We start from the raw sequence: 19,863 nt of genomic DNA, 5'->3' as shown, positions 1-19,863 counted from the left end.
TAAGGAGCCTAGATCTCACCAACGATCCAAACACATACTTAGGCGTTATCACCTCATTTGAGAGATAATAGATAGAGGAGATGTGAAAATATGTAGAGTACCAACACTTGACAATATTGATGACCCACTGACAAAGCCTCTTGCATAGCAGAAGCATGATGGCCATACTAGATCAATGGGCATTAGGGGTATGCCTGATTGGCTCTAGTGCTAGTGGGAGATTATTGGTGTAAGCCCTAGAGGCAAATACTTTTGGTACTTGTATCGAATTATTTATTAATAATAAAAGGTTTTTTCTTTATTATGTTTGTTCAATAAAGTCCCTAGAATAGATAGTCCGTTTAATGTATCAAGTATGACTTAATCATGAGATCACATTAAACATAAGGACACTATTCTTAAAGTATCCGTAGTCGAGCTTTATTGTGAAGTGGGATAACATTAAAGCATTAAGACTATTATGTTTGTAGACTGATGATCACATCTCATGGATCATGGATAAAGAGTTATCAAGTCTTAAACATAGGTATGAATATTAAGAGTAATATTTATACCGGATTGACCCGCTATGAGAATACTATATAGAATGTTACGCAAAGTGTCATAAGTTATTCTCATGGTGATAATGGTGTATACCACTCTTCGACCTGAAACCACTATGGACCCTAGATGTAGAGTCGAGTGCTTTATTACTGATCCAACATTGTCCGTAACTGGATAACCATAAAGACAGTTGATGGGTACTCCACAAAGCATGCTGAGGGACATGAGTGTCCTAAATGGAATTTTCCCATCCTGCATAACAGGATAAATGTCTATGGACCCAATATTGAACTGGACAAGGATGACACGGTCTATGTCTTGTGTTCAATATAGACATAAGGGCAAAGGGGTAATTATACACATAATTATTATCACAGAAGGACTTGTCAGATCACATGACATTTTCGTGTCTTGGGTAGCAGTGATGTGTTGCTAGATACCACTCACTGTTTATTATGTTAAATACGTGATTTAATATAATTGCCAATGCCGCGAAAACCTATAGGGTCACACACAAAGGACGGATTGATGAGAGATAGAGTAACTAAGGAATACCGTAATGTACGGTGCCCTTAAGTGAATTATAGAACATCGTAAGGTATGATGTACTTAAGTAGAATACGAAATATGGTAAGGTACCAAATACTTAAGTGATTTTGGCATATTATGAGATATGGGCCAAAATACACTTAAGTGGGCTTTTTAGCTTGAAGCCCACACAAGTGGTTCTATAAATAGAACCCTTGGGTAGAAGCATTGTAACTCTAATTGGAACTTAGTTTCCCTCTCTCTCTCTCTCTCTCACTCAAAGCCTTCATTCATAGCAGCTAGCACTGAGACTGAAGGAATCCGTTCGTGTGGACTGAGTAGAGACGTTGTCATCATTTAACATTCGTGATCGCCACAAGAGGTAACGATTCTATCACTGATCATGCCCATTCGTAAGGATCATTAAAGGAGACATTTTTAAATTCCGTTGCGCCTTGGATGGCAATTCTCCTTCAGAAACCACTCTGGTTATCTTGCTAGTGATATTGGGAGAGGTTGGAGTTTCATGTATTTCTGTCTTGTTTAATCTCTTGTCTTTTAGTTGGATAGTTTAGAAAATATATCTTCCCTTGAATTCCCATCCATAGGTTTGTGTTGAGTTTCAACCGTAGTAAAATTTTCCATGGTGTTTAGAAAAAATATCTTCCCCTAAATTTCCCTCCATTTTCATGGTAATCCCCTTTGATTTAGGGTGTCAGTAACTAAGATTCAGACTTAAGTACCACATTATTGACTCCCATCTCCAAGGTCATTTAAAGACTATCCAAATCAACTTCATACTCTTATTTTTATATGATTTACCTTAGTGACACCTCGATTGCAAACCCGTTATCATTTTCTAACAAGATCTCAACCATATTGCACTTGTTAGAAGATCCATCCACATATAATATGCCTCTAGACAATGCATTGGGTGCTTTTAACGTAGTCTAAACTACAAAGTTTGTCAAAACTTAGACCTTTAGGAATTTTAGAAGTTCGAAAGTTATGTAAAATTCAGAAAGGCCCATAACCCACTTTGATATTCTTTTGACAAGATCTGGTCTAAACAACATATGCCTAATCAAGTAATCATTTTTATTGTAATGTGTTGTGTTGGGAATATTGTCTCAATATGAAGGTAGTTTTTATGAGTGTTAGTGCAATCTTTTCTAACTTCTGAGATCTTCTTTCTGACCCATGCAATACTTTGCCAATGAAAAAAACTGATATATCAGATTCCTCATCTTTTTGAACTAGAATCACCCGTTATGCCTTTTGTTGACACGCATAAATAAAATAAATAAGTTTTCACATGCACTGAGCCTGGTTAAGACAAGATGAGGGGCGGGGTAGGCTAGAACATCCTTGAGTTTCACAAATACAGCCTCACGCTCCGACATCCATTCAAAATTTGTCTCATTCCTTAATATATTATAGAATGTTAGTGTGTGATGGGCTGACCTAGCAAAGAACCTTGAGAAGGAAATCAACATCTCATTTAGCCATTGTATCATTCAATTTGTTTAGAGACAACCATATATATATAATAACCTTACCTTTGTCAGGGTTGAACTCGACCACTCTCTCAATGAAGTAGTACCCCAAGAACCTCCTCATTCTAACACCAACATGCATTTCTAAGGGTCCAACCATATTTTGTACTTCCATATCTATTTGAACACAACCTCTAGATGAATGGTACGATTTTATTCTTTGTTAGGCTTTATTATCATGTCATCTATTTTTACTTCCATCGTATCTTTGAATGGTATCTATTTGAACACATCCCTGGGGCATAATGTAACACCCTAAACCCCGAAACTTATAAATAAAGGATCACTTGATAATTTAATGTGTCACCAACGACAATCCTTCAAAAACATGCAACGAAAATAAACAACATACAACACCTATCATCATATGCTCACCTCCACTCAGGGTATCATCGTAGCATAATCATGTAAAACACAGTAATAACGCATATAAACTTCAAATTGGGTCTAATAAAGACTTAATTTTTCACAAACGATTTCAAAAGATATTTTAATATCCAACTCTCAGCAACTTCAAGAACAACTCAACATAATAGTTCTTAAACTCCAGCAAAATAAGCACATCAATATCAAACATGATAAATGAAACATCGTTCACCCACAGTGTTACAAAATTAGAGCATTACGACTTGATAAAAGCGATAACTAATGAAAATAAATCCAAGAGTTATTTCTCACTCACAACAACGCTACTCCTGAGTATCTGCAAGATGTCCATGGTGAATAGCATCAAAGCAATGGGGGTGAGAATTCATATTAACAAATTAACGCTATAACTGCAAGGTAGAATTCAAACATCTACATATTCAACAACAATCAAACAACATCATTCTCACACCCAATCCATCAACATACACAAAGCAATCACATATTCATCATTTAATTATGCAATGCGACTCTCAACTTCAACTAGACTCATATGCATGTAGTACTAAATTCTCATCATTTGGTTCACTTAGGAACCAGGTTCACCCTGCTCTAACCCTGAATCTACCCTTCTCAGATTCAGGACAAGTCACCAATCCACCCTGCTTGGATTGCAACTTGCCTCTTCCATAAACAACAACGACATAATGAATGCATGTAACAACACACCAATGAAACAATAACATAATGTTTAAAGTCCCCTCCAGACAATAAACAAAACATGCATTGACCCAACGATAATAGTTCCCATGCCGAACTATCATCCCTTAACAACATACTATGAATTCAACAACATAACTCATGCTCATACAACCAATTATGATCATAATAATCCACAGAAATCATCACAACGCCATCATCATGTATACACATATCCATCATTCATCAATTACTTCACAAGTTCGATTAAAATCATGTTTAATCGTTAAATCATACCAAACATAATTTAAAACAATAACTAATAGAGTACACAGTACCCCAAGACATCCACAAAATCAGAAAAAAAAATCAAAGTTTGCATTTTTAAACCATTAACACAAGTATATGAACCCACTGCAGACCCATGGTCTGTTGGACAATCTCCAAGACAATTACAACACCCACGTCTGACTCATACCAACATAAAGATGTCTCACACCTTCTACCATACAACACCTCAAACGGTGCCATTCCAATGCTTGGATGGAAATTATTGTTGTAGGTAAACTCGGTCAATGGTAAAAATCTATCCCAAGAACCTCATTGTTCAAGCACACAAGCCCTTAACAAGTCTTCTAAGGATTTAATAGTGATTTCTGCTGACCATCTGTCTGCGAGTCATAAGCAAAACTCAAACGTAGCTTCGTATGCAAATCCTTCTACAAACTCTGCCTGAACCTCGACATAAACCTCAGATCCCCTGTCATATACAATACTGGATGGAATCCCATGCAAACTGATAATCTTCTTGGTATATAACTCTACTAGCCTCTCTAATGGATAATTAAGTCGAATCAGATGAAGTGAGCCGACTTAGTCAACCTATCCACAACAACCCAAATGGTATCACAATTCTTCACTATCTGGGGAACCCCAGACACAAAGTCCATCGAAATGTTGTCCTACTTCCACTCATGAATAGACAACGACTGCATCAAACCCAACAACTGATACTTAATCTTTGACTTCTAGCAAGTCAAATAAGCATACGCGAACTCAACAATTTCTTTCTTCATTCCTGGCCACCAAAACAACTTCTTCAAGTCATGATACATTTTAGTAGCATTGAGATGAATACTCAAGCCACTTCTATGACCTTCCTCGAGAATACTCTTCTTAAGTTCGGGAACATGTGGTACACAAACTCTATCTCTGAATCTTATCACACCATTCTCATCGATTCTGAAATAACCATCTTGACCTTGATTAATTAACACCAATCGGTAAACCAACCCTAAGCCGATCTTTTGACCTTCCCTGATATCTTCAAGAATACCACTAGTCAACTTCAACATTCCCAACATCATGCTATTACGAGTCCTTTCACATACTAAACTCAAATACCAGAATTGTTTAATCAACTCTAACTCTCAAACCATAAGCATCGACATATGCAATGACTTTCTACTCAAAGCATCAACTACCATATTTGCTTTACCAAGATGGTAATTCAAACCAAAATCATAGTCCTTTAGAAATTTGAGCCACCTCTTCTGTCTCATATTCAACTCTTTCTGATCGAATAAGTACTTCAAACTCTTGTGTTCACTAAACACTTCAAATCTGGAACCAAATAGGTAATTTCTCCAAATCTTAAGTACAAACACAATTGCAGCCAATTCCAGATCATGCTTAGAATAATTCCTCTCGTGAACCTTCAATTATCTATAAGTGTAAGCCACAATCTATCTATTCCACATTAGCACACCACTCAGACCCATCACGGAAGCATCAAAATACATAACAAAAGACTCACTCGGATTCTACAAAATCAATACAGGAGAAGACGTCAATTTCTTCTTAAGTTCTATAAAACTCTCTTTACACAAAGCATCCACCATATATGCTTGACCATTTCGAGTCAACTGAGTCAAAGGCATCGCCAACTTCGAAAAACCTTCAATAAACATTTTGTAGTAACTAGCTAAACCTAGAAAATTTATGATATCAGTAACAAATTTTGAAGTTTCCCATTGTAACACAACATCAACCTTCAACGGATCAACAATAATACCTCCACTAGAAATCACATGGCCTAAGAAACTCACTTTCTTCATCCATAACTCACACTGAGATAACTTTGCATACAACTTCTTTTCTCTCAAGGCTTGCAACACGATTCTCAAACGTTCTACATGATCTTCATCTGACTTCAAATATATCAGAATATTGTCAATTAATACAACCACAATCTAGTCTAAGTACGGATGGAAATTTTGATTCATGTACTCCATGAAAACTCCACGTGCGTCGGATACATCATATGACACTACCAAATACTCGTAATGATCATGCCTCATTCTTAATGTTGTCTTCAGGATATCTCTCGGTTTCACTCAAATTTGATGATATCTTAACATCAAATCAATCTTGCTGAAAACACAAGTGCCCACTAACTGATATATTAGATTGGCGATCCTCGAAAGTGGATACTTGTCTTAATTATCACTTTATTCAGCTGTCGATAATCACCACATAACCTCATGCTACCATTCTTCTTCTTAACTACTAACACCGGTGCTTCCCACGGTGAAACACTAGGGGATACAAACTTCTTCTCAAGTAACTCTTCTAACTGTTTCTTCAACTCGCTTAACTCTGAAGTGAACATTCTATAAGTAGCCATCGGTATAGGACTAGTACCAGCTACTAAATCTATATCAAACTCCTACTCACGCTCTGGAAACACTTTGGGAAAATCACACACGACTAGAAGCTCTTGCATCATAACTTTACTGTCGATTCCCAAAGAAGCAAACAAGGAAAACATTTGTGCCTCCTCTTTTAAGAATTCTTCTACTTTCTGAGCAGCCACAAACATCAACTCTCTATCTCCTCCCATCACTGGAAACATTAAGGTCTTGGAAAACCAGTTGACATTAACACGGTTGAACTCCAACAAGTCCATTCCGAGGATAACATCAAGCAGACTCAAATGTAGGCATACTAAGTCTATCACAAAACTCTTACCATAAATAGTCAGAGGACACTTCAAACACACCAATGATATAGTTACTGAACCATTGAATGGGGTATCAATAACAATACTTCCAATAATAGAAGACAACTGTAGATCCAATCTCTTAGCACAATTAAGCGAAATAAAAGAATGTGTTGCATCCGTGTCAATAATTGCAATCAGAGGGATATCATTGATAAAACATGTACCTCGAATTAACATGTCAGCACTAGTAGTCTCTATCCATAACAAGGAAAAAAACTTTCCTCCATATTGGGATTTCTTCAGCTTCTGGAAATTAGTATTGATATGGCCTTGCTCCCCACAATTGTAGCAAGTCACAACATTTTACAATCAGCAATGAGGTGCCCTATCTTCCCACACTTGTAACACTTCTTCTAAATACTGGGGCACTCATTGGTATGATGACCTATCACACCACACCTATAACACTAGACCAAAACAGGAGCTCCTCCCCTACTAGGCTTCTTCTCAAATGTAGATTTATGTTTTCCCTTGTCAACAGTAGTCACATACGACTTTCCTTGAAACAGACCATTCCCTTTCTTTTCACCAATACTCTTTTAATATGCAAACGGGGCTCTGTTGTCTTCCTTATAGATTCTGCACTTATTCACCAATATAGAAAAATGATGGATCTCCTAGTAGTCAACAACTTGTTTGATCTTAGGATGCAACCCACTCTCAAACTTGATACATTTCGAACCTTCATCAGCATCACTATAATAATGCGGACAAAATTTCACCAGCTCTTCAAACTTTGCAGCATACTCTGCAATTCTCGAATTTATCTACTTCAACTCAATGAATTCAATCTCTTTCTTGCTAAACACATACTTAGGAAAGTACTTCTCCAGAAACTGCACTCTGAATACAGCTCAGGTAACCTCAGTACCAGTAACCTCTAGTCTCTGGCGTGCATTATCCCACCAATCCTCAACTTCCTCAGACAACATGTGAGTACCAAACAATACCTTCCACCCTTCAGTACATGCCATTACTCGGAAAATATTTTCAATCTCTTTCATCCATACATGAGCACCCTCTGGGTCATACCTATCCTTTGTTGTTGATTACTGAAAATCTTTTATAGTGTCTTTAGTCTTAAATTTTCCAAACTTGATCGGTAGCTCTATGCACCCATAAAGCATAGTGTTAGAGCCTTCAAACCTCTAGAGGTCGCCTCCATGATTGGTCGCAAGTATCGAGGAAGCTACATAGTGTTGAATATCTCACCATACATAATCTAACGCAAACTCATTTAGTTTACTAGCATGCGAAGGACCTCAAAACCCGACATAACAACCTTCACCATTACGGGGACATGGTATTTTGGTACCCCGTTAATTATCTCTTTGTCGTAAAAGGATAACGAGCCTTTTCATTTTCTTAAACTTTGATCATTGCTCGTCCCTTAAAGTAACTGGTTCCTCCAATTTTATTTTCAGACGGATGGATATACCTACCTCTACCGGTAGTGTAAAAGCATGTCTTTTGATTACAATTTTAAAATTGAACATAAGCATAAGTTAAGAAAGTTCCTAAAGTAGTAAAGTTTTATCCATAATTCTCTAGTACTACTAGTTCTAGTTTCCTAGCCCACACGTACGGGAAGACGGCAAAAGGATTCACCAATGACCAACAGCAACAGACATGTAATATTTTGGTTTGTGGTCCGACATCATACATTAATAGTATCATTCAGACCCCAGACAAAATCTACCTTACTGTAATCATGTTTATCATACATTAATATTCATTCCGTCCCATGTTGAGTAATATATTTAAAATAAAAAGTGTTTTAAAATTAATGATTTATTTTAATTTTTAATGTATATTTTTTAATTTTATTCTTTAATTAATATTATTTTCATCCATTTTTAATATTTAATAAAAATATTATTCTTTTTATTTTATTTATTCTTTTCTTTAATATGTGTGAAATGGTAAAGTGGATTACAGAGGAGTACTACTAAATGCATTTATTCTTTTATTTTCTTTAAATAAATTTAAAATTTATTTGTTCTCATTTATAAATATATGGTCAAATATTTTTTTTTAGTTTCTTAACTTTACTTTCGAGTCATATGGTTATAAATGTCGACTCATATGGTTATAAATGTTATAAGTGTGATGTTGGCAAAATCGATTGAGACATCTAAGATGAATTATGATGCAAAAATTAATTAAAATTTTTATTTCTTTTTTACTAGAAATATATATTGAAAAATCAGAAATTTCTTCATTTTAATAAACTTCGCATGTTATTAGTTTTTAAAGGAAGCTAAAATCAATGTTTTTAGAAATTATTTTTTTTCTTCGTAACATATATAAAGTGATATTTGTGAATCAATAGACCAATCATACAAACTATTTAAATAGTTTATGACACTAATTGTTACAACGACTAAAAGATAATGTATATGTTTATTGTCTGCTTAAAATTAAAAATTTGTGAAATTATTTTCTCAATTAGACTGGATTTTATTTTCTAAAATTTCAAAAAGTTTTTGATAAGTATCACATATACTATAAAAATTTATAATGAACAACATGTAGCATATGTTCATAAAAAACAGATTTAAAGATTATTTTTTAGATGTCTAAAGTCAATTGTACGAATACTTAGTAATTGAAAACACACAAATACGAAATTAAGTCTAACATCGACAAATGACTTTGTATATAACATCGACAATAACTTAAGATTAATTTTGATGAGGAGGTATATTCCCATGTAATGAATGGAAATACTTTTTCATATTTAGTTAGTCATATAGTTTATGAAGGGCTTATTTTTGCACATGAGTGATGTTATTAGTTAATTTTTAAGATTCATTTGATAGTGATGTTTATATCATACTTCCTAAAAGTTTTAATCTAGCTTAGATACATAATTTTAGATCATGAAAAGACTACTTCATGAAATTAAATAAGACTCTATTTACTCAGGGAGAGATATGCAAATAAATTTATTTGCTATTGAATTTTTATGAAAATATATGAAAAATATTTTTTTAATAATTTTTATCTATGTTGATGATATAAATATTTTTAAAATTTCTGAAGAATTTCCAAAAATCTATAAATTTCTTAAAGATATAATTTGAGAATAAGGACCTGAAAAAGATAAATTTTGTCTAGGATTTCAAATTGATCATTTGGATAATGGAATTTGTGTCCATCAAGCATTTTATATAGAACAAATGTTAAAATGCTTCTATATGGACAAATGTCATTGTCTACCTCAATTATTGTTATTGGATATGGGAAAAGATCTTTTTAAACATAAAAAGGGAATGAAAAATTACTTAGCATGAAATTCCATATCCTAATATAATTTGAGCACCGGTGTATCTTGTTAATTATATATATATATATCATGATATATCATATTCTATCAATCTATTAGCAAGATATATTTTTTCAACTACACAAGTACATTATCTAATTGTTTTTTAAATATACCTCTTATTAATATTATCAATTTGTTTTTTTTAATTCAATTAAATATTATAAATTAAAAAGTAATTTAAGAATAGTTTTAAAAGGTTTCTATAATTAGAAGCATATCATTTAGTATTTTAAAATATGTAAGAGTCAAACTTAACTTATATACATACAAATAACAATTTGGGTTAATCCATGCATAACATGTACAATTAATTACATTGTTTTTTTTAACAAAAATAAAATATATAATAGGTGTATGTATTTAAAGACTTAAAGAATACCTTAAAGTTCTATTAACTAATGTTTTTCTAGAGTTTATTTTCCAAAAACTAAGAGGTTTGTTAGTGCACAAGAATGATGAAGGCGAAGATGATGAAAGAGAGAATTTTAACTAACTTTTACTCTCAATTGAAAATGGTTACGAGATAAATTATGTTACAAAATGAGACTTGATTTCAGTATTTATATCACAAAAATAACTAAATAAAACTCTAATTAAATCTAAATGCAACTTAAAATGAATTTGGATTACACTTCAACAGTATCCCTTAATTCACATTCAAGACTAAAATAAACAGCAACAATTTTATCCCTCAAATGGATAAAGTATCCAGTCTTGATAACTTTAGTAAGCACTTCTGCAAGTTTCTTCTGAGTGCTATAATGAACAACTTCAAGCACTCCATTCTGAACCTAATTGCGCCGAAAATGGATCTTCGTGTCAATGTGATTGTTTCTTCCATGCAACATTGAATTCTTGGTAAGGCTTATAGCTAATTTGTTGTCAATCATCAACCTCACAAGCTTGCTCATCTTGATCTTTAGATCCTACAATAAGTTCATAATCCAAACAACTTGATACACATACAAAACACATGCAATATACTCAGCTTCACAGGTTAACAACCATTGATTGCTTCTTGGAGCACGAAGAAATGAAACCTCTCTGATACTTGAAGAAATATCCAGAAGTACTTCTTCTGTCAACTCTATTTCCACACCAATTAGAGTCTGAATAACATATCAGCTATGAGTCATATTTGGCACCAGAATGGAACAAAACTCCATACCTCAGAGTCCCCTTAATATACCCCAGTATCCTGATAACAACTTGGTAATGTGACTAATTTGGTTTATTCATAAATCTAGTCATCATTCCATCTGCATAACAAATGTCAGGTCTAGTGTTACAGAGATATCTCAATGAGTCCACCAACTATTTAAAAGTTGTAGCATCTACATCATCACCCTCAACATCAGAATCCAGCTTGTGATTTGTTTCAGCATGTGTGATTGCAGACTTGCAATTTATTATCTTAAATCTCTTCGAAATCCCAAGTTCATATTTTAGCTGATGCAAAATTATACCCCTATCAGAGTACAAAATCTCCATCCCTAGAAAATATACCATATTTCCTAGATCAGTCATCTCAAACTCATTCATCAGCACCTTCTTGAACTTGACTATCTCATATAAAAATCTCCCTGTTAGCAATATATCATTAACATAGAGACACACCAAAATCATATTCCTATCAGATATATGCTGAACATAAACACCATACTCCATCTCACATTTTCTGAATCCTTCAAGCTTGAAAAATAAATCAATTTTCAAATTCCAAGCTCTAGGAGCTTGTTTCAAACCATACAAGGCTTTATGAAACTTGTACATCATCCCTTCCTGATTCTTTTTTACAAATCCAGGAGATTGTGACACATAAACTTCCTCTTGTAAAGGACCATTCAGAAATGCAGATTTCACATCTAAACGCATCAGATGCCAATTTCTATTAGCAGCTATAACAATCACCAAAAGTAATCTAATCCATATTTTTGTAGAAATCCTCTAGCTACTAACCTTGCTTTGTGTTTTCCAATTAATCCATCTTGCTTCAATTTTAACTTGTAAGCCCATTTCATGTTGATGACTTTCTTGTTCTTTGGAAGCTCAGTCCACTCCTAAGTTTTGTTTCTTTCTATAGCCTCAACTTCTTCTTTCATGGCATTCATCCAAACTTTCTTCTTGAGATCTTCTTAAGTACTAACTTGTTCAAAGTCTACCAACATAACACACTGAATAACTTCCCTTTCAGATTCTATCTCAGTATGTTGCAACATGCCAAACGTTGCAAATATTCTTGGTATTTGTATTATTCTTTGTGGTCTCTTAACTTGTTCGTAATCTTCTTCATATGCTAGAACAATATCAGATGATAGACTGCCTTCAAAGGCTGGACTACCTTCAGAGGATGGATTACCACCAGAGTTTGAATCATTATCAGAACCTGGATCATAATCAGATTCACCTTCAGAGTCAGACTCACCTTCAGACTTTACTTCAACATCAAAGTCACCTTCACACTTTGACTCATCTTCATAGGCAAAATCTCCTTCAGAGACAGATTCTCCTTCAGAGTCTGAAATATCTTCAAAAGTTAACTCAGGTGTTAACACTGCACCCGAGTTGGATCGAGACTTGTTCCAATCTCATGCTTCAAATTCCTTCACAATGACATCTTTGATGACTTCCACCTTGTTAGTGACCGGACAATAAAGATTATAAGCATGTGTAATATGGTACTCATTCAGTAACATTACCTTTCTTTTATCATCCAACTTCTTTATTGTATCATCTGGAACATGTTTGTAACTAACATAACCAAATACTCTGAAATGACTCACACTTTTCTTATCACCAGTCCACTTCTTACAAGGAATAGTTTCCTCCAACTTCTTGGTTGGACACATGTTGAACACATATCCAGCAGTGTCAACAACTTCTCCCCACAAGTTCTGAGGGAGCTTCTTCTCCTCCAGCATGCTCATTGTCATATCAAGAAAAGTCATATTTCTTCTTTCAGCAAGACTATTGTGTTGTGGAGTATATGGAGATTTCACCTCATGATTAACCCCATTATCTTTAAAAAACCTTTTGAAATCTGATGAGTTGTACTCACCTCCACCACCAGTTCTGAAAACTTTCAACTTCTGACCACTTTATCTTTCAGCCTTCACCTTGAACTTCTGAAATTCAGCAAACACATCATACTTAAACTTAATGAGTGTTACCCATGTCTTTCTTGTAAACTCATTCACAAATGACATAAAGTACTTGTTTCCATCAAGTGAAGGTAGTTCAAATGGTCAATATACATCATAATGCACTACTCCCAAAGCATGTTTAGCTCTTGAAGCCACTTCTGATACAAATGCAAATCTAGACTGATTTCCTTTCATGCATATCTCAAATGAATTCCCAGGATTCACAATCTTAGGAATGCCATGTACCAACTTCTTAGAACTAAGAGGCCCTAAGCTTCTGAAGTTCAGATGTCCCAATCTCTTGATCACCTTTTGCACTAAGGCGTTTAGTTTCAGTTTTTTCCACATTCACTTTGAATGTTCTGTTGCTTCCCTGTTCAGATTGCATAATCAGCTTCTGATCAGAATCATACAAATTCAAGAGATTGTCCTTCATAGTAACTGAGAAGCTATTCTTAATTAGATGACTTACACTCATCCGATTTCTCTTCATGCCAGGAACATAACAAACATCCTTGATCAAAATAATTTTTCCATTCTTCACTCTGACTTTGACATTTCCCATTCCTTCAACATTCATATACTTATCATCAACACATCTGATTTTTGTCCTCTTTCTAGAGTCAAAAGTAATCAGCCATTATTTATTTCCAGCTAGGTGATTTGAGCAATCAATGTCCATATACCCCGAATCTACCAAATATCCACCATCAGATTCAGAAGCCATCAATAATAAAAAACACAGGTTCATCGTCAGAATCTCCTCTGGCTATGTTTGCTTCTTCTGATTTCCTTTCCTTGTTTAACCAACAGTCAACAGTAAAGTGGTCAAACTTCTTACAATAGTTGCATTGAAACTTCTTCTTGTCAAACTTCTCCTTTCCCTTTGATGTTTCTTCTCATTAGAGTTGGAGGCTTCTGACTTCTGATAACCACCATCATGTCTCTTATTGGCCTCTGACCAAGAATGCTTCTGATTCTTCTTACTAGAAGACACTTTCAGAGCTTGCTCTACCTCTCTTTCAGAGTTTCTCTCAGTCAGACGTAAATCTTATGCCTCTAGACTACTCTATAAATCTTCAATTCTCATGGTGCTAAGGTCCTTAGAGTGTTAAATTTATACAACAATGCAATCAAACTGAGGAGTAACTGATCTAAGTACCTTTTCAATGATTACTTGTTCAGAGAGAGTTTCTCCATAAGATTTCATCTCATTTATGATCAGAATCACTTTGGAGATGTAATCAGGTACCTTCACATTTTTCTTCATGTTGAGATTATCATATTACTTACGAAGAGACTAAAGCTTTACCTTCTTCATTGATGCATCACCGCCGTAGCACCGTACCGGTGTGTCCCAAGCAACCTTCTCCATCGTTGAATCATCGATCTTCTCAAACACATTTGTATCCACACACTAATGGATATAGAATAATGCCTTATGATCCTTCTTTGTCATTTCTCTATGCACGTTTATCTGTGCTTCAGTTGCATCTGCTGTAACCGTCGTGTAACTATCATTGACGAGATCAAGAACATCTTGAGTGCCAAACAACACATGCATCTGAATCATCCATCAATTCAAATTATTTCCATTAAATATTGGAAGCTTTGTGTTCAAGATACCATTTATCTTTTTTCTTGTGCAAATTCACTCAAATCTCACCAACATTAGTGTTTCCCAATCCCATAAAATCAAGAAATATGATTTTGTTTCGATTCAGATCTTCAATTCACTATGGATTAAATGAGCAGAATCAATCAGACACACCTTATGTACACTCGTTTTTTCCATTTCTGAATCAGAATTGGAGCTCTAGATACCAATTTTCGGTGCATAAGAATGATGAAGATGAAGATGATTGAAGAGAGAGAATTCTAACTAACTTTTACTCTCAACTGAAAAATGGTTATAAGATGAATTATGTCACAAACTGAAACTTGAGTACATTATTTATACCACAAGAACAACTAAATAAAACTCTAATTAAATCTAAATACAAATTAAAATAATTTTGGATTACACTTCAAGAAGGTTAAAATATAAATAAACCGTATGGACATTTTATATAAAACTTTCTATATATTTTCATCCGTTTGTTAAAATGTTACAAAAAAACATTAAAAGAACTCTAAGACTGTTCTTTCTCGTTACAAATAATCATTCATAATAACATGATTTTAATTTTTAAATTTTGTTCATCAAGAGACAATAGATCTCTTTAAAAATTTCTTATGACAACTTATTCGTTATTTTATATATAATTTATTTTTTGATAATTTTTTTATTATAAAAAATGAACGTTAAATCAAATCATTAACATCTCCATTAAATTCTTTCAATTTTATCTAGGGATAGTAGATGAGCATGCACACCTCATTTAAATCCATTTTACGATAGTAGAGAGCATAATTGAAGGTACAAGTCTAATACATTGTCCCGTCCTGCAAAGAAAAGAGGAAGGAGCAGGACGAACTCGTCGACACTGCACCTTTTAATTTTAAAAATGAAAATTTATATTAATGCTCGTGCAAGCAAAAATTAATAAAAAACGGGACAGGACGGAAAAGGGAACACATTAGGGAGTTGTAGCCTAAAACTATGGTCCGTCTCAAAAAAAAATGGACAAAACAAATATATCTAACAAATCTGATTTGTTTTGCATATGTAATATTATCTCACATGTCGTATGCAATTTCTTATAAATAGCCCATAATATATATATATATATATATATATATATATATATATATATATATATATATATATATATATATATATATATATATATATATATATATATATATATATATATATATATATATATATATATATATATATATATATATATATATTAAGAAAAGTAAATACGAATTTTTAAAATACTAATCTGAGAGTATATCCAAAATATCAGTATTATTGGGGTTGGTTGAAAATATATATGTTGAAGAAGTCTCACATCGCTTAGTTTTGTGAATGAAGAGAAAATCCAAGAATATATGTAGGATACAAGTTCTTTGAAGTTCCACATCGCTTAGTTTTGTGAAGGAAAAGAGAGTTCAATGCTATATATAGGATTCAAGTTTGTCTATTGATAACAACTATAGTTTTTTCTCCGATTTTGGAGTTTCCACGTATGTTCTTGTGTTTTGATTGTGTTCCTCTTTTTTCTTTATGTTTGTTTGTTTTTTCCCAACAACTGTTATTAGAGCTTTTAGTTCGATCCAAGTGTTCTTAGTATGCTCAGTGGTTGCAGTTTTGTCGGATCTTCCACATCAGAAAATAAGCGTAGTATTGTGAAAGAGTTGTTGAGTTGCAATAACAAATTCCACTATGCAGTTTGGGCTAGAGAAAATTGATGGAAGAATTTTTTTGACTTGAAAATTTCAAGTCAAAAATGTGTTGGTACAATCAAGATTACAAAAGATGCAAGATTATATCGGTGGTTGAAAAACTTCTTGCCAACAAGGAAGTTGTACCATAAAGTTTCAACATGGTTTTCGACATGTGAAAATTCTTGAAGTGATTTAACTTCAAGTGAAGTATACTCTTTTTAGATGAAGTGTGATAATTTTTAAAACTATGATTGTCGGTGAAGACAATGTGAGATTCTTGGAGTGATTTAACTTCAAGTGAAATTTATTCTTTGTGATAAAGTATAAGATTGTCAGTGATGACAATGTGGAAATTCTTAAAGTGATTTATCTTCAAGTGAAATATATTTTTCATAAAAGAGTATGATAGTTTTTAAAACTACGATTGTCGGTGAAGACAATGTGAAAATGCTTGGAGTGATGAAGCTTCAAGTGACTATACTCTTTATGATGGAGTATGATTGTCGGTGAAGACAATGAAAGTTTATGTATTATTTTCAATCAAGATGAAGATTGTTCTTTTTTAATATACATGTTGATACTCCTTATGGTGGAGTATGATTGTTGGTGAAGTCATTGAAAACTTATGTATTATTTTCAATCAATGTGGAGATTATTCGGGGTGGTTGTAAATATGCACGTTGAAGAAGTCTCATATCGCTTACTTTTATGAAAAAAGAGAAAGTCCAAGACTATATATAGGATACAAGTTCTTTGAAGTTCCACATCGCTTAATTTTGTGAAGGAAGAGAGAGTCCAATGATATATATATATATATATATATATATGATTTAAATTCTTCATTCCAAGATGCACTAGTGAAAAATACTTTAAACAAGTATTTGAATTTCTTTGTTCTTTTATACTCTTGTATTGGAGTGTTGTGAGATGTAGTTAAATATTTGTTTTGAAGGGTGTGGGTAGGGGTGACAAAACGGACCGTCCGCCTCGCCCTACCCCACCTTAAGCCGACCAAAAAAGGGGGCGGGGCGGACAAGCCCGCAAAGTGAAATTGGGCTTAAAAGATTAGTTCGCCCTGCCAAGGTGGCGGGTTGGCATGCATCGGGTTTTTTTATATATTTATTTTTCATTTTTTAATAGATTAATAGGCTCTTTTTACATTTCAATTAGATTTTTCATTTATTTTTTAGAACATTTTTTTATAAAGCATCTTTTAAACAAATTTTACTTAAAATATATTGCATATATTCACAAATAAATTTATAAAATAGAATCATCAAAAAGTATTCCAAAACTATAGTTCAAGTATTAATCTTCGACCAATCAAAATAAATATTTTGAGTGATTGATAACTAGGTTGGTGGGTCAATCTGCCCATTTTTTGGCGGGCTTAAGGCGGGACGGGTTGAACGGGTAGGCGGATACAAAATCCCAACTCAACCTATCAGTTTTTGGTAGGTGCGCGGACCGGTCCTACGAGCCACAACTTATTTTGCCACCTCTAGGTGTGGGTGTACTGGGGGCCTGAGTTAGTTGAAAATATACTATATGTTGTAATAATTTTCACATAGTATTATTTTCTAGTTGTCTATTGAAAGATCATGGTTTTTTTCGGTTTTTGAGTTTCCACGTTATGTTCTTGTGTTCTGATTGTATTCCTCCTTTTTCTCTATATTTTTTTTCCCAACAACTGATGCATATACACGTTGATCCAATTTACAATATTTTGTTATTGGGTATTGTTTGGCTAGAAAATAAAAAAAGAATTAGGTGAAATAGTAAAGTAGTGTTTCGATAGATAGAAAGATAGACGTGCAAGATTATCATTTGAACATTTATATACATAAGAAAATAAATAATAGATTAAGTTATGAATCGGAGAGAACATGTCGAATCTCACGTGATATATATATATATATATATATATATATATATATATATATATATATATATATATATATATATTGTTTGGTGAGGATTTCTACTATTTTGACGTAAAACATAGAAGTCACTCTAATGATATCTAACGGTGAGCATTAAGATCCAATGTAAAGTTTTAGAGTAGGAATGCACTTTACTCTCAATGCTTTAATAGTGTGATTGGACTTATAACTGGATTTCCTCTGGGCTACTAGCCTGTCCAGGTCTAATCCTGTTTACAATATTTGAAACTCCACTTTTGAATTCAAATTATTTCTTATTTCAATTTATAAATTATAATTGAACACGACAAAAAAAGCATTGGTTATTATTTTTGTACTAATAATCTTTTTATAGTTATTCAAAACATAATTCTAGAATTTGAAATATTCCATGCAAAGTGTCGTGCGTAACCCAAGAATGTTAATCGGTGGCATTACATAACAGTTATAGTAGGTTTGTAGCCATACCTCTGCAGCATCTACGAACACCAACAAACATTCCTGATAACAGGGTCCGGGAAGCAAACATGAATGCCTCATTCCTCGCAATGCGGTTATTCATTCCCATTCGCTTCTGTCCTTATTTCTAGCCATGCACTCTGATTTGTGTGCCTAGTGCGCCTACCAACTACCATACTGCACTAATATAGCAGTACCACCACCTTTAGTGTCACATTATTCACATACTAAGAAAATACATTAAATAGTCTGTAACACCTCACGGAAGTGATAGTTATGATATTGTTAGATTAAGCATTTTTTATAAATGTTTAAATTCAGAATTTGGTAACTCTGTGTGCTGAGTTTCATGATGTTTGTCACTTTATAACTAGATAAAAAAAATCCCATTATTATAATTTTAATTGTATCATGATCATCTTATGTGGATTAAGGGTGTTCATAACTAGATATATTGATTTAGATTTGAACTAGTAAATTAAAGTGTATTGGACAAAAAATACAAAAAATACAGGTGCGTGGTATCTGTATACGGGTAGAGGATATTCAGAGGTTTTAATATGTTTATAACAATGAGGATTTTGTTGATTGAGAATATAAATATGAAAAACGACCTAGAGGGATGTGTCTGTGTGAATTGTGTGACTGCTATAAATATGATCTAACCTAGATGACATAAAAACTATGCTATGAAGTAACATTTTCATAACTAATGTAGAAAATTAAAGAGAGATAAGGAAGAAGGAGAGCGCATATAGATATATACTAGTTCGGTGCTATCGTCCTCATAAGCACCTACTTCAGTCTTCAATGGTTTGAAACCATTGGGAGAATAATCATGTCTTCCACTATTTTCAAGAGTTAATGTAGAAGTATTTTGATACAACGAACTATCATCAATCTGAACACTAATAGC

The 19,863-nt window shown here is 33.4% G+C and overlaps 1 protein-coding gene across 1 annotated transcript; it reads right to left on the bottom strand.

Moving 5' to 3' along the window:
- Window positions 1-6,420: 6,420 nt before the first annotated feature.
- LOC127079782 (uncharacterized) lies at window positions 6,421-7,730 on the bottom strand. The gene is made up of 3 exons (XM_051020150.1): window positions 7,628-7,730; window positions 7,439-7,504; window positions 6,421-6,950 (listed from the first exon to the last, which is right to left on the bottom strand). Exons 1-3 carry the CDS (start codon window positions 7,728-7,730, stop codon window positions 6,421-6,423), a joined length of 699 nt encoding a protein of 232 aa, XP_050876107.1.
- Window positions 7,731-19,863: the final 12,133 nt, after the last annotated feature.

The sequence above is a fragment of the Lathyrus oleraceus genome, chromosome 5 (assembly GCF_024323335.1).
Source record: "Lathyrus oleraceus cultivar Zhongwan6 chromosome 5, CAAS_Psat_ZW6_1.0, whole genome shotgun sequence".
In the NCBI taxonomy this organism is placed as follows: Eukaryota; Viridiplantae; Streptophyta; class Magnoliopsida; order Fabales; family Fabaceae; genus Lathyrus; species Lathyrus oleraceus.
The sequence above is the reverse complement of the archived record's forward strand: the minus strand, read 5'-3'. Positions and strand labels throughout refer to the sequence as shown.